The 25,732-nt window shown below is 41.6% G+C and overlaps 2 protein-coding genes and 1 long non-coding RNA gene across 8 annotated transcripts in view; 2 read left to right on the top strand and 1 right to left on the bottom strand.

Annotated features, from left to right (window-relative positions):
- The window catches only part of LOC101468455 (multiple epidermal growth factor-like domains protein 11), a 267,137-nt gene extending 244,678 nt beyond the window's left edge, over window positions 1-22,459 (bottom strand). For 4 of the 5 annotated variants that reach the window (XM_076887043.1, XM_004568657.5, XM_004568658.5 and 1 more), the window contains exon 1: window positions 22,330-22,458. The gene's annotated coding sequence lies outside the window, so the exon portion shown is untranslated. Of the gene's footprint in view, window positions 1-22,329 lie in introns of all 5 variants that reach the window. The other variant, XR_013099674.1, reaches the window with a different exon arrangement.
- Window positions 11,141-12,074, top strand: LOC143416474 (uncharacterized). Its single transcript, XR_013096850.1, has 3 exons — window positions 11,141-11,290; window positions 11,535-11,630; window positions 11,881-12,074. It is a non-coding gene; the product is annotated as an uncharacterized LOC143416474 (long non-coding RNA).
- A 2,759-nt stretch (window positions 22,460-25,218) lies between the features above and the next one.
- Window positions 25,219-25,732, top strand: part of dis3l (DIS3 like exosome 3'-5' exoribonuclease) — a 30,253-nt gene continuing 29,739 nt past the window's right edge. The window contains exon 1 of one of the 2 annotated variants that reach the window (XM_076886991.1): window positions 25,219-25,477. In XM_076886991.1, coding sequence (XP_076743106.1) covers window positions 25,348-25,477 — 130 coding nt within the window. In that variant the 5' untranslated portion in view covers window positions 25,219-25,347. The remainder of the gene's footprint in view (window positions 25,478-25,732) is intronic. The other variant, XM_076886995.1, reaches the window with a different exon arrangement.

Here is a 25,732-nt window from a genome sequence, read left to right as displayed (position 1 = left end):
CTGTGCCAGAGTTCTGACAGGCAGGCCGATGATTTTAGAGCACACTGATGCAGTGTGCAGGTGATGGAGAAGGTCATGATGCTTTCCAGGAAGGCGTAGTAAAAAGTCATGATGATGGCTGTGCTGACTCCAAAGGAGTTGAGTTTCCTAAGGAGGTATAGCCGTTGGTGGCACCTCCTGAGAACCTCCTCAGTGTTGGCAGAGAATTGCAGGAGGTTGTCAAAGATGGTTCCCAGGTATTTGTACTCCTCAACTATCTCCACTGGCTTCCCGTGGATGGTGGTGGTGACTGAAGCAGCCAGATCTCTCTGCCTACTGGAGAAGGTCACCACCATCTCTTTGGTTTTGCTCACGTTCAGTTCAAGTTTGGAGCTGTCACACCACTCTACAAACTCCTGCAGAGCGGGCCCGTGATGTTGTGAGGGGCCTGACAGCAGTGACAGGAGAACTGTGTCGTCAGCATATTTCACCAGGTGACAGTTAGGCTGTGTGGATCTGCAGTCATTGGTGTAGAGGATGAAGAGCAGGGGGGAGAGCACACAGCCCTGGGGGGAGCCAGTGGAGGTGGAACAGAGACCGGAGAGAGAGTTGTTGACCCGAACTTTCTGAATCCTGTTGGCCAAAAAGTCCAATATCCACAGGCTGATCATCAGGTGAAATTGGGTGGAAAGTTTAGAGGCCGGGATATGAGGCTGCAGAGTGTTGAACGCTGGTGAGAAATCAGCAAACAGAAGTCTGGTGGAGCAGTCAGGGAGCTCCAGATGTTTGTAGATGGAGTCCAAGATGAAGATTTTTGCATCATCGACACGTCTGCGTGCACGGTAAGCACACTGGAGTGGGTCCATCAGGGGGTCAGTTGCTCTTACGATGTACTGTTTTATGATCTTCTCCATGGCCTTCATCACCAGGGAGGTGAGGGCCACAGGACGAAGATCATTCTGTTAGGATGCCTGGGTCGTCGACCCAGGGTTTTTGAGTTTATGATATTATTTATACTGTCTAGTTTTTGGTTTCTTTGAGTTCTGTCTTATGGCTTAGGTCTCTGTCTTCTTTAGTTGCTCTGTCTCCCCTATCACCTGCATCCCCTTGTCTAGTTCGCGTCTATGTGTATCTTAAGTTCCTATATCCCCGTGTTCAGTCAGTGTTTGTGTCTGCCCTGTTCCCACGTCTCTGTTCCCTTTGTAGTGCCTGCATGTGAGTCTGTGTCTTTGTTCAGTCTGTGTTATGTGTTTCCTGTTTTACTTTGAAGGTCTCCGTCTTTTCTCAGTGTGTTCAGTTTACGCTTCTTTGGTCTCGTCAGTTCTGATTTGCCCCAGCTGTGTTTCCCTCCTGTTACTCATTCCCTGATTGCTCCCTCTGTGTATTTAAGCCCAGTGTTTCTCTGTGTCTGTGTTGCGATCTACCGTTTACCAAGCTGTGTGTTCTGTCTGTCCTCCGGTATGAGTTTATTTTTTGATCGTTTCCAGTTATGTTATATTTGAGTTTAACATTAAAACGGTTTTTGAGTTTACATCTGTCTCTGGAGTCTGCACCTTGGGTCCTTTTCCTGTCTGCACACAGCCGCACCTAACACATTCAGAGACTTTGTGTTGTTTCTTTTGGGGATGGGGATAACTGTGGAGTGTTTCCACAGCTGGGGGACGGTGTGACTGTCGATTGAGTGTTGAAATAGAGTTGGAACACACTTCCTAGTTGCCCTGCACAGGGCCTCAGAACTCGACTGCTGATGTTGTCAAGGCCGGGTGAGCTCCTCTCCCTGGTCCTCCTGAGGGCTCTCAGCACGTTCTCCGTCCTGAAGGTGAGTGCAGAGCTGCCAGGTTTCAGTGAGGATCTGGACTCCTCAAGCTGGGCCATGTTGTCCGTCTCAAACCTGGTGTAGAACGCGTTGAGGTCGTCAGGGAGGGAGGAGGGGTTGCTGCCCTCCACCTGGATGGTTCTGGGGGTGGTGACCGCAGTATTCACAGAGGCCATGGTTTTGAGGCCCTGCCAGGCTGAGTGGAGGTCCCCTGTGGTATACTCCAGTTTAGCAGTTTTTATGGCCCTCTTCACCTCCCTGTTGACCTCCTTTTTGTCCAGAGCAGAGCCGGTGAAGAAAATCCTCTTTTTTTTATTAAGGATTTCCTTGAGTTCCTTGGTGATGCAGGGTTTGTTGTTGGGGTAGATGGAGACTGCTTTTGAGGGGATAATGTTGTCAACACAGAAGGAGATGTATGATGTCACCGTGTTGACTTGTTCGTCAATGTCATCAGAAGGAGACAGAAGGCTGTCCCAGTCAGTGGCTTTGAACGGATGTAAACCAAGATGATGAAAAGCTGTGGGAAATCTCTGGGGAGGTAGTAGGGGCGCAGGGAAACAGCCAGGAGCTCGATGTCTGTCGTGCACAGCCTCACAGTGACTGTAGAGCACCAGCTGTTGTTTACATACAGACACGCCGCCGCCATGTTGCTTCCCGGTGCGTTCGCAGTCTCTGTCCAGACGAAGAGGTGGTGAAAAGCCATCAATGTGCAGCGTGCTGTCGTCGTCGCTGTTGTTTAACCACGATTCCGTGAATGCCAGAACGGCGGCAGTTCTGTACTCATGCAGGTGATTGACGCAGGCTTGCAGCTGGTCCAGCTTGGAGCGGAGAGACCGCACATTAGCGAGGAAAATGGATGGGAGCGCTCGTTGTTTGTGTGTCTCCCTCTTTACTCTGGCTCTCACCCCACTCTTCTTTAATCCCCTCCTGGTTACCTTGTTATTGTGAGTTTTTTGATTTCCGTGTCGGAGCGGAAAAGCCGGAGGCTGGGCTGCTGCTGTGGCCGCAGCTGGATGAGGGAGTCCCTGGTGTAGGTGAGCCTTGGGGTCATGTCGAGTGTTGAAAACAAGTCCGAAAAGTCACAAAAATGAGGGAAAAGAATACAAATACAGTATACCGAGTAGACGGCGAAATACAACAACGAAAAGAGCATTAAAGTTAGGATTAAAGACTAAAGTTAGCGACCCGGAACCGGGGGAAAAAAGTGCTCAGATAAATGCAGTACGAAAGAAAAAGACCTGAAAGAAGCTCAATGTGAATCCATAAGTCATATCGAAAAAAATCTTTCACCGTGAACAACGGCAACTTCCAGTCCCCAAAATACTCAACTTTCATGTTAACAGAGTTTATTATATGGACGTGGTGACAGTGTAATGACAGCCTGCCACTTTGGTTTTCAGCTGAAATTTGGGAGCTGTTTTAACATTGTCCTTTATGGGGAATGGAGGAGGCTCTGCTTTGGTGACAGGAACTGTAAATCCTGTCGATTCCTGATGACCTAACAGACACATGACTACTATTTTCAGGTTTTAATAAAAGCAAGTTTATATGTTATATAATATATTTATAATATAAAATGTTTATGGTTTCGTAGTATTACAATCTTCTTTTCAAAAGTACAACAAGCTAATTGCACAAATTAGATCTTACGTTCAAAGAAAACCATTAATCTGTAACTTAATCTAAGCAAACCCTTTAATGCTGCCAGGACGTTATCACCATCCTTATTAAATGATTGCACATCTATGTTTGCAGACCCACAAGCATTTTAAACCTCTGAAGATTGTCAGTCATAATTAGTATGTTTTGGCAGCCCTGCTGCTAACATTAAAGCAAAAGAAAGCAAATATATCAACAAAGTTCTGTCAGATATTCACTTTATAAATAATATCAAGGTGCTTTCAAAGCACCACAGCACATAGTAATCGGTACGTTCCTTTATTCATTAATGGCAACTACTGTGTTGAGAAATTCTTCATGAAAACTGCATTACATGATTTAAATGTAAATTAAGGAGATGCTCTTTTTAGAGTGCTGTCCAAAGTGACCCCGGCTAATGATCAACTATCATCTACATAAAGCAGAACGCATGATGCTTTCACTGGATAATTACAATATTTTTTTAAAAAGACATTGGGGAGCAGAGATAAAGAAAAGCCACAAAACAGGCTATAATGGCAGATCTGAACTGAGATCATTATGGTTCATGATCCAGCCATTAAGCTCCAGACACCTCAAACACAACAACTACGCAACAACGTATTTACTAACAAATATATTTAGTGAAATGAGCTGAAACACAATTTAGAAATGGTTCGATTTTTAAAGTTACTCCTGCTTTCAGAGCTACTATTGTCATGATCTTAACATCCAGATTAACAAGGTCCGCGTCAGGTGTTGAGGAACCAGGACACTCTGATGAGGAGTGGGCTACTGGAACAAGAAGACATAAGTGGACACGAGATAAGAACCGGGTGCTGTTGGAAGTAACCCCAGCGGAGGGAGTCACATCGGATGTGGGAACTCTGGAAACTTCGATACCCAGCATCTAGGCTGACAACTAGTAGCTCAGTAGGGGTGGGTTTAAAAAAAAGACTGGATTTCCCAATTCTAATCAATTGTAGTTTGAATAATACGATATTGATTCATTAAATCCCGGATTGATCTTTAAATATAAAGGTATTTTGCCAGAAACAACAGAATCTCAGGTTAAAGCTCACAAAACTATTTCAACAACCGCCCAACAGCTAAAACAGCAAATGAGAGCAGGTAAGTGGATTCCACACAAAGACGTAAACACAGCGCAGATCGTTCGAAACCTCTGTAATTTTGCTCTGCTTCGCTTCGGCAGCATCAGGTAATGTTCATGTGTTGATTCATGGATCATCTACTATAAAAAGCCAGGCCAGGAAAATCTCCTTCATGTTTTTCTCTGTTTCATGCTCAGTTACTTTAGCAAAACGGCATCTGCTGTGATGCTCACACCTCTGACGAAGTCTCACAAGTGTCAGCTTTGTTTTGATACATAGATATAAAAATATGGATATGTACCCTCCCCCTCTCTTCCCTTCTCTTCATCAAACAATCTAAGGTGAGCCATGTTTGCTTTATAAAGGAATAGCGTAACATTGTGAGGCTTATCTACCAATAATTTAGAAAGAAAATTTTAAAATGCAAATTGAGGCCACGCCTGGGAACTCTTCAGGATTCCTCCAGGTAGGGAGGTGGCTGGCAAGAGGGAAGTACAGGCCTCTCTGCTTAGCCTGCTGTCCTCGCAACCCAACCTCAGATTATGTGGTGGGGAATGGATTAATGTCCAATGAGTGTTTGTTTTACCTCCTAAATCTCATTTTATGGTCCTTTCTGACCATCAAATGAGTGCACATATGTAAAACAATCACCTGCAATAGGAATAATATAAGACATTGATTTAAAATTAGTCATTCTGATAGCTTTTTTTAAAATTACCGAGCATAAAACTTTTGACTAGGGTATTAAATAATGAAATAGTTGTGGTAAAAATGCATTCTGAAGCTATATATATAAACAAGCCTGAAGACACACGTCTTAAATGTTTCATGGTTCTAGGGTTGTCACAGTATTCTCTGTATTTGTTTCATGATTGTATTTTTCCCAGGATGCGTTCAAATTCATCAACATACAGGTAACAAAGTCCCTCTCTTATCCTCCTAGTGTTGCACTTCATGTGGAGATACACAGACTGCAAGAGGTTTTCCGGGAGATCTGAATTGCTCGAGCAGAACAAACTAAATCACAGACATAATGGACGGGGCCATTCGTATCCATGCACTTTAAGTTGTGCATCTTGATTCAAGACCTGGAATGTCTTACTGAGCCATTTATCAAGAAATCATCCAATCCAACAACCAGTTACCAAAGGCCTAACCAGAGTCACATGCTCCCTTTGTGATTATAATCAACTTTCCAATGAGAGAGAATTTCTTTCAACATATATTTCAACATCTGAAGAATAAGGAAACTGTCACATGTGTATTCAAGGACTGTGCTTATAAAACAAATATTTATGAAAACACAAAAGTGATAAATACAGAAAAAATTCTGACACTTGTAATGCATTTAAGTCTGGGATTAGTAAAAAAAAACAATTAGGTTGCGTGGAAACAGAGGCTGAAGTACAAAATGGGAAACTACAGGACTGCTGAAATCCAGAGTCCAGAGTCTGTGAACTCGGTTAAATCCAAAGCTAGAGCTTCTGTTTTTCCTGCAGCAAAAATAAAGAAACCAAGAAGAGCTGAGTCAAAGGAGCTTGCAAAGAAAAGCGTCTGGACTTCTTTAAGTTGCTTGAAGACGTTTCACCTCTCATCCGAGAAGCTTCTTCAGTTCTAAGGTCAAATGGTGGAGAGTCCCAGATATAAACCTAGTGGGAGAAACCCCCCACAGAGGGACAAAAGGACCCCCTGATGATCCTCTAATCCCCTGAGCCAAGGTGTGAAACTGGGTGTGGGTCCCCCAGTTAGTGGGTTACTCCCACTAACCCCCCACAGAGGGACAAAAGGACCCCCTGATGATCCTCTAATTGCCTGAGCCAAGGTGTGAAACTGGGGGACCCACACCCAGTTTCCCACCTTGGCTCAGGCGATTAGAGGATCATCAGGGGTCCTTTTGTCCCTCTGTGGGGGGTTTCTCCCACTAGGTTTATATCTGGGACTCTCCACCATTTGACCTTAGAACTGAAGAAGCTTCTCGGATGAGAGGTGAAACGTCTTCAAGCAACTTAAAGAAGTCCAGACGCTTTTCTTTGCAAGCTCCTTTGACTACGATGACCTGGATGACTGAGAACCTTCACAGACAAGAAGAGCTGAAGCAAACTTTTATCCATCCTTTCCTTTGGGAGAAACAAAAGAAGGAATGGAAAAGGAGACTTGAACTGCTGACAGCAATCAAAAGGAGAAACAATGACACTGGAGACAAAAATGGCTCGTACATTTGCCTACAGGCGTCAGGAGGTGGTGAATGAAGAACCTGGCATAGAGGATTTTAAGGTGGTCTGCACTGTTCCAACAGGAAGAGGTAGTAATGCAGATTGAAGTTAAATGTCAATGTTTTTTCATTTTTGTGAATGATTGGTGAGTATTTACTGATCGTGGCTCAAGAGTTGGGAGTTCGCCTTGTAATCAGAAGGTTGCCGGTTCGAGCCCCGGCTTGGACAGTCTCGGTCGTTGTGTCCTTGGGCAAGACGCTTCACCCGTTGCCTACTGGTGGTGGTCAGAGGGCCCGGTGGCGCCAGTGTCCGGCAGCCTCGCCTCTGTCAGTGCGCCCCAGGGTGGCTGTGGTTACAACGTAGCTGCCATTACCAGTGTGTGAATGGGTGGATGACTGGTTGTGTAAAGCGCTTTGGGGTCCTTAGGACCAAGTAAAGCGCTATACAATTACAGGCCATTTACCATTTTTAAATGAATTTCTTTGTAACCAGTAAATGTATTTTAAAATATTTTTTTTGTTCAGATGATTTTTTCTTCCAGCACACTTTCATGGCTCGGTTAGACGGCTGATCAAAGTCATCCAGGCCAAAGGAGGAGCAACACGTTCAAAAGTGGCTTTCATTATGAAAAGGTGTGCATATCAACATTCACCCTAAAAAATTATTCAGGGGCTTAGTAAATATCATTATAATTCTAAGTTAGATGACCTTGATTAAATCTTTGAAAATCACAAAAGTGTTATCTTGAGTTGAAAATACTGAAAAGAATGCTTAAATGTTCAACACCAGTTTTTGAGTTGAACTGAGCTCTTTTGTTCAAGTTTATTTAAAAGAAAAAATTCTGTATTTGAAACACAGGGTGCATTATTTAAATCTACTCAATATATCTCATAGAAAGTACTCAAAATAACTGAGACACTGGTATTCATACTTATCATTGTCTTTAACTTTAATTATTAATGGTTCAAAATCAATATAATTTTGTCCCCCAATACTAACTTAAAACTTTGAGTAAGACTAATGACCTTTGGCATGTACCGCACGCGAGGAGCATGGCCTCATGGGAGATTTTCTGCACGTTGAACGAGACAGACACACATCCACTGCAGACTTGGTAACGTTTTCAGGTAAGTGACCAATTCTTACATTAGCTGTCTTTATCCACACCGTTCTTTTATAACATGTTCTGAAGAAAGCGTTTGTCATGGTGGCTCACTTTTCGCAGCGTGTTTGTGCACGTTAATTTAAGTTTTCAACCCGTCTTCCAGTCAAGGCGGCGGGAAACCGCGCCCTTTTATCCTTTTACGTTCTGAGTCGCTATCTGCGTTCCTGGTAAGTTGACCGGAATGTCCCGGTACCAGCGACCTGACCGTTTAATCGGGGGCATTTTAGGAACCACGTGAAAGCAGGTGTGCTCAGACATTTCTAGAAAATGGCCCTGTTGAGTCGCGGTGCGGGAGCTGCGGTAGTCACGCGGCCTGACTCACTCTGTCAGGTTGTTCAGGAGATGAACAGACGTCATCAATGGCTTTGGTAACTAAGAAGACCTGCCCGCGGAACAGTTCATAGCAGCAACCATGCTGCTTAGCTTTCTTGTTCTATGTGGGGTCTTTCAGAGCATATAAGACGCTGCTTTCAGCTTTGTCCTGAACAGGGCCAGTTTTTGAGAGAACGCTGAGAGGACCGCCCGGGTCAGCAGATTACCTCATCCAGGGCCGGTCCAAAGTACTATGGGGCCTTAAGTAAATTTAGACTCTGGGCCCTACTTCCTTTCAGATCCCAGAAAATAATGGAAAAAAAAAGCTTTGGTCCTTTGGGTCAAGCCAAAAGTACCATCATTTCCAGTATAGTTACTCCCAATTTACATAAATAAATGTTTATTTCAATCCAAGCTAAAATTTCTTATAAGAGATTGATGTTATGGCAGATTACTCAGTGACATGTTTTGTAATGATAAAGTTTTGATTTGTATTTTTTCAGCACCATCTTCACCACCAGGAGAAAAAAATCTGCATCAACTACAAAGTAAAGCAGGTAATTTTACTCAGAGGACTTGATGTGTTAAATTTTGGAAGGATATGATATTGTTTTATACAAGCTGAGTAGTGGATGGTGATACCACCTAAATATTTATACTGGTTTTGTGGTGGGTCATACAAATGCCAAATCTAAATTTTGAGAATTTTTCAGTTCGGTAAATATATTGATGTGTTCATGGTCTGTCATCTAGTGTCACCATACTATCTTTTTATTTATACAGCATGGTGATGTGATTCAGATTATTTCAATGTGGTTAAGTATTGTACTTTGTTCCATGTTGACTTATTTGTAGGTTGTATCCTCCACCTGAATTGGTAGTGAGTATTGGTTATTCAATCAGTTAATCATACAAAAACTGTGTAATATGGTTATACACCATTCTGTCATCTTCATACTGTGAGACATATTTTCTCACAATTTTTTAGGTCACAGGTGATGAGATGGCAGTGTAAACTTTGCAAACATGAGGAGTCATCAAAAGTGTCACTACTCAAACATTATCGAGTGAAACATGGTACATTTGGTCATGGCTATTCCATACCCTGTCTTCATTTGAATTGTCCTTGCTCTTTTAACTGAATGAGGAATGAGGAATCTGAATCAAAACCAGAATGGTTCTAATCAAAACCATTCCCAAGCCTAGGGAACAATGAATGCTAGTAATTTCCGTTCACTTAACTTGTTTTAGGCTAAGCTAATGTAACCTGACTGAAGAATGACTGGGCTGATTGCAAAGTGCCTTTGTCTCACTTATCTAACTCTGGAGCACATAACGACAGACTAGATTTTACTGAAGAGTAAAGAGTGAAGAGTAATTTAATATTTTTATGAAACGTTGGTTAAGTATTGTAACCCCAGATTCTATGAGTATAGGCGCAGCCCTTTAAGTGGGTATTCCCCTTGTGCGCGCAGCACTGAAGTATTTTAGTCCACGCCCACCTGCTGTGTGGGCCTCACCCTGGTCTAGTATAAGTTACGGTGAGACCAGGAAATCGGCTCTACCGTTTTTCTTCAGCCAGCCAGAAGATGTCCAGCGAGACCATCCGTCTGTGTCCATCCTGCCAGACCGGCTACATCATATCGTATGACCGACATGCCGTCTGCGTGGGCTGCCTCGGTCCTCACCATGCGGACCTCGCCCTCACACCTTAATCCTATTGCTGTTCCTGTTAGCTCCTCCCGCCAGAGGAAAAGCAGCGGAGGTCAGCCTTTTTCAAGGCTGATGCTGAGGAGGCGTTCCCGCTAAGAGAGAGGTACTCGCTGGAAGAAGCCATCGAGTTCTTCGATAGTGGGCCGGAATTGGATGATTCCACCCACCGTGAGGAAAACGGCAGTGGTGGCAGCTCCACTGCCTCCGAGCTGGGCAGCCTGGCGACAGAAGGGAGGCGGATGAGCGGACGCTCATCCACCCCTGGCCTTCACATGTCGGCGAGGATGCCGCTCCCAGTTGTTGGTGCGCTGCTCCTGGATCTGCCTGGCATCATCCAGGAGGCAGCTGGTGAGAAGGGACTTCCCGTCCCTCAGCCTGCTCCAACCTCATCGGATGATCTGGAGGGAAGGTATGGCTCCGTTGCCCAGATCCCATCTGGCCTCAGTTCCCGGCGGTGATGACCTACCTCTCTGAGGCAGCAGCAGAGCCAGCGAAGATTAGAGCGCCGGTCTCTACCTAGGGCTTCACAGAGGGCTTCACAGACTGGAGTTTTCCGCCTGTTCCCCCTCTAGAGCCGAGCCTCGCTTCAGTTTTCGGCACCAAAATGACCAAGGTCGTTGGACAGCGACCGGCCCATCCCGCCAAACTTGACCAGCTGATAGCAAGGTTCACTGATCACGCACATCAATGCACTGTTCAGTCAGCTGCAGTGACTAACAACACTGCGTTTGTCATCTCCAGGAAGGTGGAGGAAGCAGAGCTGCCAGAGGAGCTGAAAGGCTTTCTCTGTAAAGCCGCTGACGCGATTCTGAATATGTGCGCCACTTCAGCAGTGTGTTCCTCTCGCATCGCTGCCTGGCAGACGATGGTTCAGAGGGCAACCTGGCTCCGCCTCTTCCCTCCAAGATTATACAATCTCACAGGGAAATAGTGCAAGCAATTCATAACATAAAATTTAGAAGCTTAGTGGAAGATAATACTTTATGTTAAGGCTTTAGTCTGCATACTGAACAACTCCACTTATATGGATTTATGTCTGGATGAGTAAATTAATCTTTTGCATGTTAGAAAATAAGGTCCAGGTTGCAAAAAATGGTAGTTCCACTTAAAGATTTTTTTTTTGATTGAATCAGAATTTTGGCCTTCAGATTTTTTTGTCCTTGGTTTTTTGTCCTCTCCCATCCAGGTCAGTGCAGAGTTTCATAGGATCACGACCCTGAACCTTGAACCAAAGTTCATGTCATCGTTGGACTTGTATTCATCCAAACTCCTGTCCTTGTTTCAAGCCAAGAAAGGTGCTGCTGGACAACGCCACAGGGCACAGTTAAACCTTCTGCTTCAGGTAAGGAAGATTGCATTTTCTAACCACAAAAACGTTCCAACACAGCATTGAAGAGGCCCTTCCACTAAAAACGGCTTTTCTTAGGTTTCTGTTCAATATTTTAGCTCCACAGGTGTTTTTACCTTGATGGTGGGTGTGAAAACAGGTCAACAACAGAAAAAAAATAGTTATGTTTAAGCTAGAAATGGTAAGTCATGTTTTAAATGTGCAAATTTTGCCTCAGTTGAGACTTCCTGTTTTACAGAGTGGAAATTCCATCGAGAAAAAACGAGAAGTCATCATCAGATGTCTCATTGACCATCTGGGAGAGGATCCAAGTGCCTTAATCAAAACCTTTGAGGTTGGTGCAATAAATCTGTTTTAGGAATATTAGTAGTTTATTTTAGCTTGTGAGATCATAGAAAAGTTTTAAGATACTGTTCTAAAGAAAAAAAAAACACTTCAAAGCATACAAAAGAATAGCATTTGCTCAAAGATTTTGGAGCACAGTGTCCACATATTATGAGTACCGGTGATGTCATACAAATGAAACTTTTCGTTTCAATGTTTGGAAATATGTGAGCTTAAAACAGTTGTTTCTCTTTTTAAAGGACGGTGCTGATGCTGTCTTTGTTGAAGAGGCTTTGGCTGAGGAGGTGATGAAGATTTACCTGCTGCAGAATCAAGACAGGTCAGGCGAACCTACTGATGTGGGTATTGTTATTGAAGGCGTTACTGTTCTGGGCAAACTTGGGAATCTGAGCAAAGCCTGTTGCTATCTTTTGGGACTGTGCTATGCTCTGGATCTGAAGTACCCCAAGAATTTCAAATGCACATTTGAAGCATTTCAAAAAGTGTTCATGGAGCTGGATCCAGGAAACCTTTCTGTCAAGGTTCAAAGACTGAAAAATGACCTCTGTTCATTGTAGACAAAATTTCACAGGGCTGTTCTTAAAGTGTTAGACTTGTTAAGTGACATGTAATGCTCATCAAAAGGTTCAGTTGCGGCATTACATTGTGTTGACATTCCTGTTCATAAATAATGTTTGTACCATAAACTGTGTTTTTGTATTAACTTTCCAGATTCACATTAAGGTGAACATACAGAAGAGAGTATCTTCTGTATGTTTTTTTTTTTTTTTTTTAGCGCAATCCTTTTTGAAACCTTTTTATTTAAATTATGGATGTTTTTTGGTCACTCTTTAGTTATAATCTTCCCAATTTTTTGGACTCAAAATAAGATGTTCAAAAACTATGTCACAGTGCAAATGGTTTTTTGTTTTTTTTTTTCAGGATTTATATTTTTTTGGGATCTTAATTTTATTTTTGTCATTTAGATTAGATTAGATTAGATTAGATTAGATTAGATAGAACTTTATTAATCCCTCGGGTGGGTTCCTCTGGGAAATTAGATTTCCAAAAAAGCACAGCACCGACAGAAGTTACAGAGTTACAGAATATTATATATATATATACACACACACACACACACACACACACACACACACACACACACACACACACACATATAAATACAGAGACAATATAAATAAAATATACGAAGGGGATAAATAGAATAAATAGGAATAAAAAATAAAAATACAAGTGAATTGCACATTTCAAGTATTGAGTCTATTGCACTGTTGACTATTTATAAAAAGTATTGCACAAGGTATTGTACAGTGAGGTGAAGAGGCACTACAGCTTAGTTGTTCCCCCCTCCTTTGTCCTCCTGTTTCCCCTCCCTCTCCCCTCCAGAGAGGAGTTAAACAGTCTGATGGCGTGTGGGACAAAGGAGTTTTTAAGTCTGTTAGTTCTTGTCTTTGGGAGAAGCAACCTGTCACTGAACAGACTCTTCTGGTTGTTAATGGCCGTGTGCAGAGGATGCCCAGCATTGTCCATAATGTCCAGCAGTTTCTTTAATGTCCTTTTCTCTGCCACTGTCACCAGAGTGTCCAGCTTCATGCCGACCACAGAGCCAGCCCTCCTGATCAATTTCTCCAGCCTGGATGAGTCCCTCTTTGCTGTGCTGCTCCCCCAGCACACCACAGCATAGAAAAGTACTCCAGCAACCACCGACTGGTAAAACATCCTCAGGAGCTTCCTGCAGATGTTAGATGATTTGACCTTTTCTGAAAAGGTAAAGCACTGTGTTCACTTGAGCCACTTTTATTCTTTGTATGGCAGGTACATTTTTCTTGTTGTTAGCATCAATATGCCAGTTTTACAGAGTTTTATCAAGCATGCCAATTTGGATGCAATTTTATTATATAAGGCTGTTGTGACTGAAATTTTATCCAAGTTTTATCCACTGAATGTAGAACAGATTTCAGCTCACTGTGTTCAGAGAAGGAATCTGCTAAATGTGTGATTCACAAAAAAGCTGTTTAAAATAAATCATTGTGAACAATGTTGAACTGACGTGGTTCTTTTTTCCTGTGTGTGTGTGTGTGTGTGTGTGTGTGTGTGTTAACGTTTTTGCTTAAGTTAACTTAAAAATATTAAGTCAATTGAACCATTATTTAAAAACAAATAATTGTAATGGTGTAGGTTAAATGTGCCAAGCATTTCAGCATTTCCTAATTAATATTTTATGTAGTTTGAACTTTTGGTTACTGTTGTTTTAACTTACATTTTCAATTGTATTTACTCAATTTTGTATGTTACTGTAACATCTTTAATTGTTCATAACAACTTATTCCATTTTAGTTGGATTTACTCAATTAATAAGGTGTATTTAAGAGATGTGATTGTTTTTGCATTTACTCATTATTTTTGAGTGTAAAAGTGTTGCACCAAAATATTTAAGTAATTATCAGTTTTAGTTCTTAGAGTGTTGGGGGTACTGAATGAACTAAGCTATGGCTGTTTACTTTTTTCTTTTTAAACAAAGAAACTAGGATAATTAGTTACTTTCAGATTACTTTTTTTAAAGTTATCAATAACGATCAATATTGAGCAGCACAGTGGTGCGGTGATTAGCATTGTTGCCTCACAAGCAAGAAGGTCCTGGGTTTGATTCAACCACCTAGCCAGGTCTTTTCTGTGTGGTGCTTGCATGCTATTTCGTAGGCAGGTGTGGGCTACTCTTTTGTTATGTCATTATCAATTAAGCAGAGAAAAACCCTGGAGTTGATTTGAGGTGTGGTGCTAGCATTTTGAAGATTTTATTGTCCACAGAAGACAACAGTGGTGGCTGATCGCAGAATAATTTCCAACCAAGTGAACAGCTCTCTCCAGGAGGTAGACATATAGATATCCAAGTCTACCATAAAGAGAAGACCGCATGAAAGTAAATATAGAGGGTTCACTGCAAGGTGCAAGCCACTCATCAGCCTCAAGAACTTTCTTTCCACTTTCTTTGGTCAGATGAAACCAACATCAACCTCTACGAGAATGATGGCAAGAGAAAAGTATGAAGAAGGTGTGGAACAGCTCATGAACTCTGAGGTGTTCAGAGACTGTCTGCTCAAATCCAGCTAAATGCAGTCAGATTGATTAGGCAGTGTTTCATAATACAGATGGACAATAAGCCACAACATACGGCCAAAGCAACCCAGGAGTTTATTGATGCAAACAACCTGATCTTAACCCAACTGAGCTGCATTTCACTTGCTGAAGATTAAACTTTGCACAGAAAGACCCACAAACAACCAGCAACTGAATGCTGCTGCAGCAAAGGCCTGTGACAGCATTAAAAAGGAGGAAACCAGCATCTGTGTTCATCCATGAGTTCAAGACTTCAGGCTGTCATTGCCACCAAAGGGGTTTTTCAAACAACTATTAGAAATGAACCTTTTATTTTCAGTTAGTTAATTTGTCCTGTTACTTTTGAGCCCCTGAAATGAAGGGGTTGTGTTCATGAAAATACTTTAGTTACTCACATGTATGCAATCTTTTTGTTCAACCCACTGAATAAAGCTGAAAGCCTGCACTTCAACTGCATGTGAGTTGTTTCACTTAAAATTCATTGTGGTAACGTACAGAACCAAAATGACAAAAAATTGTTCTCTGTCCAAATATTTATGGACCTAGCTGTTGATTAAATTTCATGTCAGAGCATGTTGTTCTGTTGGTTAGCAGCTGCCACAAAATGGCCAGTAACTAACCCCCACGGAGACTGTTGACTGTCAGAAAATGAAGAGGATTGCTTTACATTGAGCAAGTCTTGCTGTGCTCTGCTGGACTTAGTATAATCCACTATAATGCTTCCAGCACCCAGTGTCTGTGATGACGGAAACTGGCAAAGCTTGAAGTCGACAACTTCTTATGAATGCTAAATCCACAGAAAAAGTAACTGCACACTAAGATGCAGAGGATAATTAAGGGCCTCTCTAATGTGACTGAGCAGTATTCTCCACATGTACAGTCAAAATAGTATATTATGCAATAGCAGAATTAAAACCCTTTCTCCCCTCAGTCCCTGCGTACCAGTGGGTCACAGCATGAACTCTGCTCTTACTTGTCTCACAGACCAGACAAGGTCAATATTCATTACCAGCAACATAGTTGTTCTAATTGTTTGTCTCCAGGGTTTTATAAAAAAATAAATAAAAAATTCCCCCCAAATCCTACTGCCTGAAATAGAGACTAAATGGAGACTAACCATCAGCAAACTACCATATTATTTTAGACTGAAAGTAGAAAGTATATTTGTAATTGCTACATGTTAATGCCCATCCTAAGCCTGCTTACAATCCATGTCATGCCAGCAGAACTACTGAGAACAACAACTGCAAAAGGAAAAACAAACAAGTGAAACTAAATTTGGTGATGTCTTGTGTTTGCTGTGTGTGTGTTTTTTTTTATCTATACATGTAGCTTGTAACTGTAGCTTAGGAGGCGGGGCAGGTCATCTACTGATCAGAAGGTTGGTGGTTCGATCCCTGTCTTAGCTCCCCCTGGTCCGCATGCCAAATATCCTTGGGCAAGCTAGTTACCCCAAGTTGCTCTCCGATGCATCCGTCGGTGTGTGAATGGTAGTTAGCAAGTACTTAAAAGCACAGAAGACTGTGAATGTGGCATGTTGAGCACTTTGAGCACTCCGGGAGAGTAGAAGAGCTATATAAGAATCAGTCCGTTTACCATAACAAAACATTAATGAACGTTTTTCTTGAATGGTCACATTTCTTTATTTTGTTCAGTTTACATTTTTTCTTTGGTCTTTTCCTCATTTTCATGTCCCCTAGTATACAGTCTGGAAAGACCTAAAAGAACGAATCCATGTACCAAATCTAAAATGTCAAAAATAAATGTGACAGAAATTCACCCACTTGCTTAACCACTTTCCACTGGAGCTGATAGCTCTGCAAAGTGGCAGGACAGGACACGGCACAAGTCCATCTCAGGGAAAAATGTGACAGAAAATGATATTTGTAATTACATTTTCTCCAAGCATTTTCTTTTTAAATTAGTTAATTACTTTTCCATTTAGTTTGAACTATTTTTATTTTATTATTTTATTTTTCCATCATTTACTTCCTGAACTTTTTTAAAAATTGTTTCTCTATACAACTCTTTCTGCCTCTCTATGCAAATGATCAATCTGTTATTTCAAGAGTGGCGTGGGGTTGAATTTCTGCCTTTTGGATATAATAGAGACTTATAGCTCCTAGAATAGGACACATGCACATCAGTTTTAAAGCCTTTGATTGTAAAAACCTTTCTGCGCTGCGTCTAAGCTTAGATAATCCTGTAATATGTCTAACACGTCACTTATTACCAAACTGAACATAAATGAACCAAATGGAAATTGTTCTGTAGAAAGAAATGTTCCCCATCAGTGTTGTGTGGACCAGTATAACTGCTGCATGGGACAAAACTGAGTTCATTTATATTCTTCATATTCACAGCGATCTTATTCCTACTCTGTAACATCATGTTTGTGCTGGTTGACCTGTGAGGACAACAGCTGCCTTCAAACTTGGTTTAAAGACCTTTATTAGAAATAATTGGAAAATTAAAACAATTGCAGATGAATTAAAAGGCTTGAGCATTATGTGACACGCAAACCTGTCAGTGGCACATTGAAGTGTCACAGTATGGAGATGATTTTCAGCAGTAGGACGTGTGCAATCAAGTTGTAAAAATCTCTCACAAAAGATCAGCAGAAACAGGATGCACCTGAGTGTCGTGACAGAGGCTGCACATCTTTCTATTATTTTTATTTTTTAGAACAAATTTCAAGCAAACCTTTCTCACGTTGTCATTGCACGGTAGAATTTTGAGGTAAAAAAATTAATTGAATCCATTTTGAAATGAGGCTGCAACACGACTAAAATTTGGAACAAGTGAAGCACTGTGGAAACTTTTGGGATGCGCTGTATCTATCGTGGCTTCCATCACAAGCTGGTGAAAAGAGCCTCCTCTCCAAGAAAGCCTTTGCATGCCCTCAGCTAACACAAACTACACACTGGTTCCATTTTTCAAAGCATGTGTCAATTTGCCAGGTCACAGCAACCCCTGAAACCTTAGCGACCTATCCTGTCCTGCACTCGTACGACGCTGCTCTCTTTCTCTCCCTTCACGGGGGAGCCCTCCATCTGTTTTGTCTATAATGTGTTACTCGTGCATTTGCCCTAAGGACAGAATTCATGATGCTTTGTAATGGCCAGCCTCATCGCCCTCCCTCCTGTCCACTCTAAAGTGCCCACTAGGCAGAACCACTTAAAAATGTTTCATGTTGCTTTTCTTCCTGCTTGCTCGGCCTTTGTTGCACGATGAATAGGACGCTGCGAGCCGATGGGCTGCTGGCCTTAATGGTCTCTCCTTTTTACCTCCACCTTATGAGCTATTTGAATTGCATGGCTGATGTTTTGCCGTTGCCTCATCCTGAGAGAACAGAGCTCAAACTCTTAGACAAATTCTCTCCATAATTCATAGCGTCCCCCTACACCCACACACAAACCTTTTAGCAATCAACCAGTTATTCTAATACCATATATAACACTACTTGCTATTACATTTTCCTGCATCTTTTTTCTAATAACCAGCATAAGAAGCTCAGGCCACAAGAGCTGGAAGTCCAATATGACATGTCCTTGAGGAACAACAGCTAGCGTTCTCCCATTTATCAGCACTGATTACATGTATTGATCTGACAGAATATGTAGGATTCCCTAGAGAAAGGGGTCAGCAAACTGGAAAATCAGCTGCTGCAGCACAGTATCATGGTCTGTCCACAGTAAGATGGAGAGATCACATCAGATGCCAACCACCAGCAGCTCTTAGGTGAAAGTCAGCATTTAACAGCCTCCTGCTGCCAAATTTATTACCTAGTAAATACACAACAGTAATTCAGGGACATGGCAGCATCCCACCAATAATCTCGCTGATTTATCTGGTCATACTAATAATGTTAGTATACAAAATAAAGTAACAGGAAACTGGCTTTTTGCTGGCATGAAAGAAACGGACAACACTGCCTAGCTTTTGAATTTGACATTTGTGCATAAACTCGAACTTTCTTCCTGCCCAAACCGTTTATCTTTTTCAAACATTGCTTGACGTGCTAGATGATGTAAATGTATTTTCTCCCTTTCTCAAAATGAGCATGAATATAAAAAGCATTTTGTGCCAAAATAGGAATGGAAATGGAAAGTCTGGTTTAATGTGCTAGTAGACTGACAAACAGTACTTTCAACACGATGCACACACATCATTGAATTTTAGGGGCAAGAAAAAAAAAATCTTCCACTTGTCCAGAGGAACAGCACTCTGCTTCCTCTGATTTTCCTGCTGTATACTCTGTACCAACTCAGGTATTTAATGGCTGTGATTGTGATTGCAAGGCACAGCGGACTATTTGGTTTGTATGCATGGGAGGGTATCTGGCCTACAGGAACTATTTTCTACTGGCGACACACTTCGGTACCCTCAACAGCCTGTTATTCTTTAAACACTGGAATTATGTTTACCATTTATGGACTAAATCACAAGTGCAGCAGTGCTGAGGGACTATTAAGATGCGGCCTATGGAGTAGTCAAAGTGTTGTTTGGTATGAGCTGAAGAACAGATTCTCAATCAGTGACTCCTATTAATACAGCCGAAGCAGTCATCTTTCTGTTGTTGTGTTCTTTTGTAATCTCCTGGATGAGTTGTCTATCACAGAGTAGTCATGGTAGACCAGCAACTCCTGGCAAGGTTCCCACTGCTCCAAGATTTCTAAATTTCTGGATGATGGCTCTCATCATAGTCAGTGACTTTCTTTCTTAGTCGATTCTTCAGATTGTAGCACGAGATGCTTTTAGCAACCTTTTAGCCGACTTCACTTTGTCAGACAGGTTTCAAGTGATTTCTTGATTCAGCTGGTGTGGCAATAATCGGGTGTGGGTGTTACTGGTGAAAGTGAGCTCAGCGTTCCAAAACTTACTTCCAATACATTTACACATAAGATCAGGTAGGTTTGGATAGCTTTTTTTTCCCTTAATAAATTAAAACACAATTCAGAATCTGCACTTTATTTTTTACTTGGGTTATCTTTGTTTAGTAATAACATTTCTTTGATGTTGTGAAACATTTAGGTATGACAAATATAAAAAAAATGCCAAAAGAGATAAGGAAGGGGGAAATACTTGTTCATAGTACAGTAAATACCACTGTAATGCTTTGGCTCTACTTAAAACAGGCTTGGCTTTGAACCATCTCTTCCAAAGTATTTATACTCAGACAGAAAAGCAGAATAGTGATCCAGTTGTTGAACATGGTTTTGCTATGATTTGAGAAAAGCTATAAAATAATGAACCCACAACAGCCTTCAAACTAAAGTGCATCACATTATTTGAAATTTAGAATAATCTTTGATCTAAACAGAAAAAATTAGATGTTTTGTAAAAGCACATCAGAGTTCATATTATATGATGACTGCGATAGATAGATAGATAGATAGATAGATAGATAGATAGATAGATAGATAGATAGATAGATAGATAGATAGATAGATAGATAATATGAAAATATCTATATCTACACAAGGTTCGTGCTCGAAGAGGATTGGGATGAAGTTTACACTTTTTCTATTCCCACCCCCTTTTTTCACATTCTATTATTTACAAGTCAATATTCAGAATTTGGAAACTGAAATCAGAGGAAATCCGTATGTACTGTTACTACATAGCTGCAAGTTTTAGTTAATGTGGAAAAATGTGTTACATCTGCCAAGTTAAAATATATCATCATACAATGTAAAGCGCCTTCTGATTTGGCACTGAAACTGAATTCGAGTGAAGTGAATAGATTTCTGCTTGATGAGCAACAAACAGGAATTATTTTCTTTTTGTTTGAGGGAGGGGGAACTTGATAAATGAATTTTGTCAAGCTTTGCACTGGAAAAATGTAATCCATGAAAAGAAAAACAAGACCTCTGGGCTTTTTTTCATTTGTGTGTTTTATTTGAATCTAACAGAAATCATGAGATTTTTTTTTATCATTGTTTATTTAATGTGCACTTTTTCTCTTGGCAATGTGAATTGACAGGTGTTTGATATAATAAGAACCTGTTCTCTCTTTGCTCATATATTTTTTCTTATATTCATTTTTTTTCTCTTAACTTTTTGTTATTTCTTTTTAAATTCAGCGTTGCGTGAATTGATCACTTAAATCGCAAATTTCAGAACATTATCTAGGACTATATCTGCACATCACACTGCTCTCTCCTTTCTGTCAAACACTGATGCAACTCACAAGCCTGACAAGCTCCTGACACTGAGGTCTATTCCTAAGTGAGACTGCAGCCACCTGACATCGCTCTCGTTTACTTTGTTTTTCTCAGATAAATGCATTTTGGATTTCTTACAACCTTATCATCTTGCCAAAGCAGTGCTAGTGGTGCAGCCCTGACCTGCACATGGTTCTGAGGACTTATGGTCTTGAACTGTCGATGCCACCCACACAGCCTCATCTTAAAAAGTAAAACTCATTTAATTAAAGTAAGAGCCCGGGAGTCGTCAAAAGCTGCATTACTATTATTGCAAGGGCATGTTTGTGACAAATGCCAACCGTGACATATTGCATAGCACTACAGCTGCGCAATAAATGTTAACAACTTGAAAGGAGAACACAAAACAGAAATTGAAAAGCGTCTCTCTTAAGAACGTGCATGTTCTTTGTGAGGCTCTAAATTGATATATCTCTCTCTCTACTGACTTTGAACTTTACATCGTCACCGAATGCAAATATTCTATTTCTTTCAACCAGTGGATGTAACGTTCAAAGACACGCAACCTCCGCACACACAAAGCCTCGTGGAACACCTCCAGGTTTATGTGTCTTGCTCAAGATCGCCATCTAGCGCTGCAAGCTCGTTAAACTTTGCGTGCTTTCACTCCTCAGGCGGATTCGGTGGATGTACAACAACAGCAATAATCATTCTGTTGCCCAATTAATGAAACACGGACTGCTGAGGACCGTCTCAGTGCACAGTCACACCCTTTTAACACCAACAGGAGCTGACTGCAATGGTTCAGTAATTGATCAATCAGCTGCTTAATTTGTGAACTACATCCACGTGTAAAAGAGTCGACTGTGTTTCTGTTAGGCGATGTGAAGTTTAGCCGTGGCGCTTGTAAACTGAACAGAAAAGTGGGGAGATTAACAAAGAGCCGACTTGCGGTAAACAGGGCCAAACCGTACAGGGACGGGACAGCAGGACCGCTCAAAAATGAGTTATGAAACTAACTTTTGGGGGAAGCCAGCCTCATATTATCGCCAGAAAGACAACAGTTATTAAATCATGAAATCGCAAGAAATAGCAAGAGCTTATTGTGCTTATATGGTTCAAAATTTGGTTCAAAAGTGCTCATGTAGCACATATATACATACATACAGACACACAGACACACACACACACACACACACATATATATATATATATATATATATATATATATATATATATATATGGAGAGAGAGAGAGAGAGAGAGAGAGAGAGAGAGAGAGATTATTGATATTAGGAAATATCATTACAAACTGCTTCCTGCTGAATAGTGATTTTTCGATATCCCCCTTAAACGAATATCTGTGCGTGTAGAAAAAAATGATAAAATCATTTTTAGTGCTTACCTTTAGCGGGGATGCGTCATTTTAAAACAGACTTTTTCAAACGATGCCGGTCCATGAACTCGAGTTAAGTCCTCAGCATCTGTGTCGGAGCACTTCTCAACTTGAGCGCAGAATCTGTGCTGGTGCTCTGCTGCAGCTCCTCTTCACAGCACAGCCAAAGAGCAGCAGCGGCAGCGAGAGGAATGCCCCACTTCGCCTGCTACTTTGCATTGCTTAACAACAACTTCCTCCGCTGTTTAACAACACACATTGGATCAACTTCAAATATTCCTTTTGAGCTGCAACAGCCTCCTGCATCTTCCTGCACTCCAGGAAGAAACCTGTCAAAAGTATTATAACGTCTATAGTTATCTAAATATTTACTATTAGCTGATAATAACAAGTGCTTCTAGCAAAAGTAGCAATAAAACAGCATGAAAACACCTCGTTACAAATAGAAGTTTAAGGTATTTCCCTTCTTTGTTGTGATCAGTGTCAGGGTCATTACTCCAAAAAGTAAAGTAAAGTAAAGTAAAAAATATACCTGACCTCTACCCACTTTGCTTCCAGCAATGCCTCAGGTCAAACCACGTTTTGGTGGCCCAGGGTCTGGTGGAAAGCCAATGCCTGGCCTATTACTGGTACACAGTAGTCTCTGCCAGACCACTTGAGAGTGTCCCACTTCTATTACCCAGTAATCCCAGAAAACACATGCTGACTGCCTACACCTTGAACACACATGGTCTGGTGCTTCTGTTGCCCCCCAGCGTCTGCAGCCACTCTGACCTGTGGAGACATTGCAGAAGACAAGGGATGAAGTGATTAGCAGTGATTCCCCCCCCCCTTTCTTAAATAGACAACCATCATATCTCACAGTACAATAATATTGAACGGGTTGCATTGTTGCATTTTGTCATGTTTCTCAGGTCTTTGTCTGAATGTCCTATGAACATTACCTGTCTTGTTCTCATGTTGTTGCTAAGGATTGTCTCATTGCACTGAAGTCACACTGGGTTAAATATTTACACTTGGGTTTTAAGGGTTTTTTTTTTTTTTTTTTTTTACGGGTTGCACGGAAGCCCCAAACGCAATTTCATTGTTCTTTGACAATGACAATAAATAAATACTTGACTTGACTTGAAACAACTCAGAGAAAAGGAGCATCTTACCAACAGTAAAATGTCGCTACATCGGTCACTACAACCATCTTCCTCTGCTTGTCCACCACTACTATGTTCGGTTGGTTTGTCCGTCGGTCTCTGGGAGGGGCCTGTCCTTCCATGATGGTTCCTTGTCTTGCTCCTCTTCTTTCTTGGGTTTCTGCTGCCTGAGGTATTCGCTAAGCACGCAGTGAGTTGTGACTATCTTCCTGATGTACTCGTGGATGTTTGTTGTCTCATATGGAGCGTGGTTCTCACACTCACTAATCACCGGCCGCCTTCCTTTTGTTTAGCGTACAGCCTCGGGGTGAAACCCTCCATGCATGGTGGCTTCTATCGCCTCCTTTGGCCTGCTTATTATCCCAGCAGGGCAAAGGTGTTGATATCCTGGATCTTGTTATTACCATTCAGGTGACTCGGCAGGACTATGGCAGTTCACACCTGGCATACAGCTTGGTGTCATCCATGTAGAGGAAATGACCACTGCTCCATTCTCCATGGAGAAAGAGCATTTCCTTGGTGAATCCAGCATTTGATGGTGACTTTGCTATTGGAGTTAGCCTCTACTGTTGTTTGCCACATCCCCATTGAGTTCCTAATGAAGGCTCTAGGGTCCTGCTGATCTTGTACAGTTCTAGGCATTCCAGGATTCATGTGTGGGGCATTGAGTCATAGGCTTTCTTGTGGTCATCCAGGCAATCCAGTAAACAGAATGGTTAGTCTGGTCTTACTCTTGGGTGACTGCTCTGTCTACCAAGAGCTGGTGTTTCGCTCCTCTGGTGTTTCTGGCCAGTCGTTGGCTGCTGCATCCATTCTGGGTATTTTACTGTCTATGCATTTACTCTTGGCTTGTAGTTTGGTATCAAAATGCCAAGACTGCAAGACCAAAAACACTCAGCTCCCTTTTTCAGTTTGGAACCTCACTATAGTGAAAAGTGAAGCCAGTGATGCTTTTGTATATCATGGTTCCATTAATTAAGTATAAAACAGGCAATTGTGACTGACAGTCTCAGTCATGCATGCAGTGTCCTCATATTTGAAATCCACCATGTGTCATATGTTAAATTAAAAACAAACAAACAAATAAAACCATACAAACAAAAAGTCCCTCAAACTCTAATCTACAGACTGGTGGGTGACATGACCATGTCACGGCTGCTATGTTCATCTTTAATACACATTCTGTCTCTCTCATATGTTTTAAGAACTTTTCTTTTACTTTGGTAGTACATTTAAATGACATAGAGATTAAAGTAGCACCAAAATTGTAACATTTACTGTTTTAGCACTAAAACACTGAAACTGTGCAATATAAATGAAGCCTTTATACACATCTGTAGTATTCCTTGATGCTTTGATATTAATGTAGTTTTGTTTAAATTTGTGGAAATCGTAAGGTTTACTATAATTACTTTTATGGTAGTATTGTAGTATAGTTGTGTCAGGAAGGGCACTGGGCGTAAAACTGCCAAATGAAAACATACAGACACGGGAGCAGCTCAGATTAGATTTGACTCTAACTGCCAACATGAAGATGAATTAAAGGCTTTAACGTTGCTTCATTTGGATAAAGGGTAATGCAGCTTGGGAGCCTTGAGAGTTGATATAAGTGTTGGCTCTTATATCGCTGATCCGAGTCAGTACCGAGGTCATCAAAAAGACGAATTCCCATTACTGGCCTGAGTGAGCGTCCGACAGCACTTGAACGCAGCAAGACGCGGTACTGCTTGGGCGTCATGACGTCAGCGGTCGTGCCTTTCCTTCCGTATTTCGCTGAACTTTGCCGTGAATGTTTACAACCGTGTCTTCCCGCGTCTTGGCTGAACAGCAAGTTAGCGAGCGCCGGCAGCTGTATGTGGCTCATTAGTGAGTGTGGACGATGATTAAAACGGAGAGAGTGCTGCATTTGAAAAGCTGCGTGGGGCGGAAGCTCCGAGTGGTCCGGGAACACTATCTGAGAGAGCGGGTCCCCTGCTGCAGCTCACTGTGTCAGGCCGACTGTGTAAATGGTAAAATCAGCAAAATGTCACATTCACAAAAACTGCTCTTTGTTTACTGCTATAGAAGAATCTAACGTTGCTGTTAACGCAGTGCTGGCAGGTAGGGGTTTGGGGCTGTACACAATCACATGAGGAAAATAACGTCATTTTTATTATATTATACTTTGCTTCACTGTAACATGAATCGTGAAATAGCAAAGTGCATACAGTATGACCCAAAGCTAGAATTACCTCGTATGACAGTTAAATGGCAAACCTGTGCAC

This window comes from Maylandia zebra, linkage group LG1, assembly GCF_041146795.1.
Source record: "Maylandia zebra isolate NMK-2024a linkage group LG1, Mzebra_GT3a, whole genome shotgun sequence".
NCBI classification, from domain to species: Eukaryota; Metazoa; Chordata; class Actinopteri; order Cichliformes; family Cichlidae; genus Maylandia; species Maylandia zebra.
Note: the sequence above shows the minus strand (reverse complement) of the source record. Positions and strands in the feature narration are given on the sequence as shown.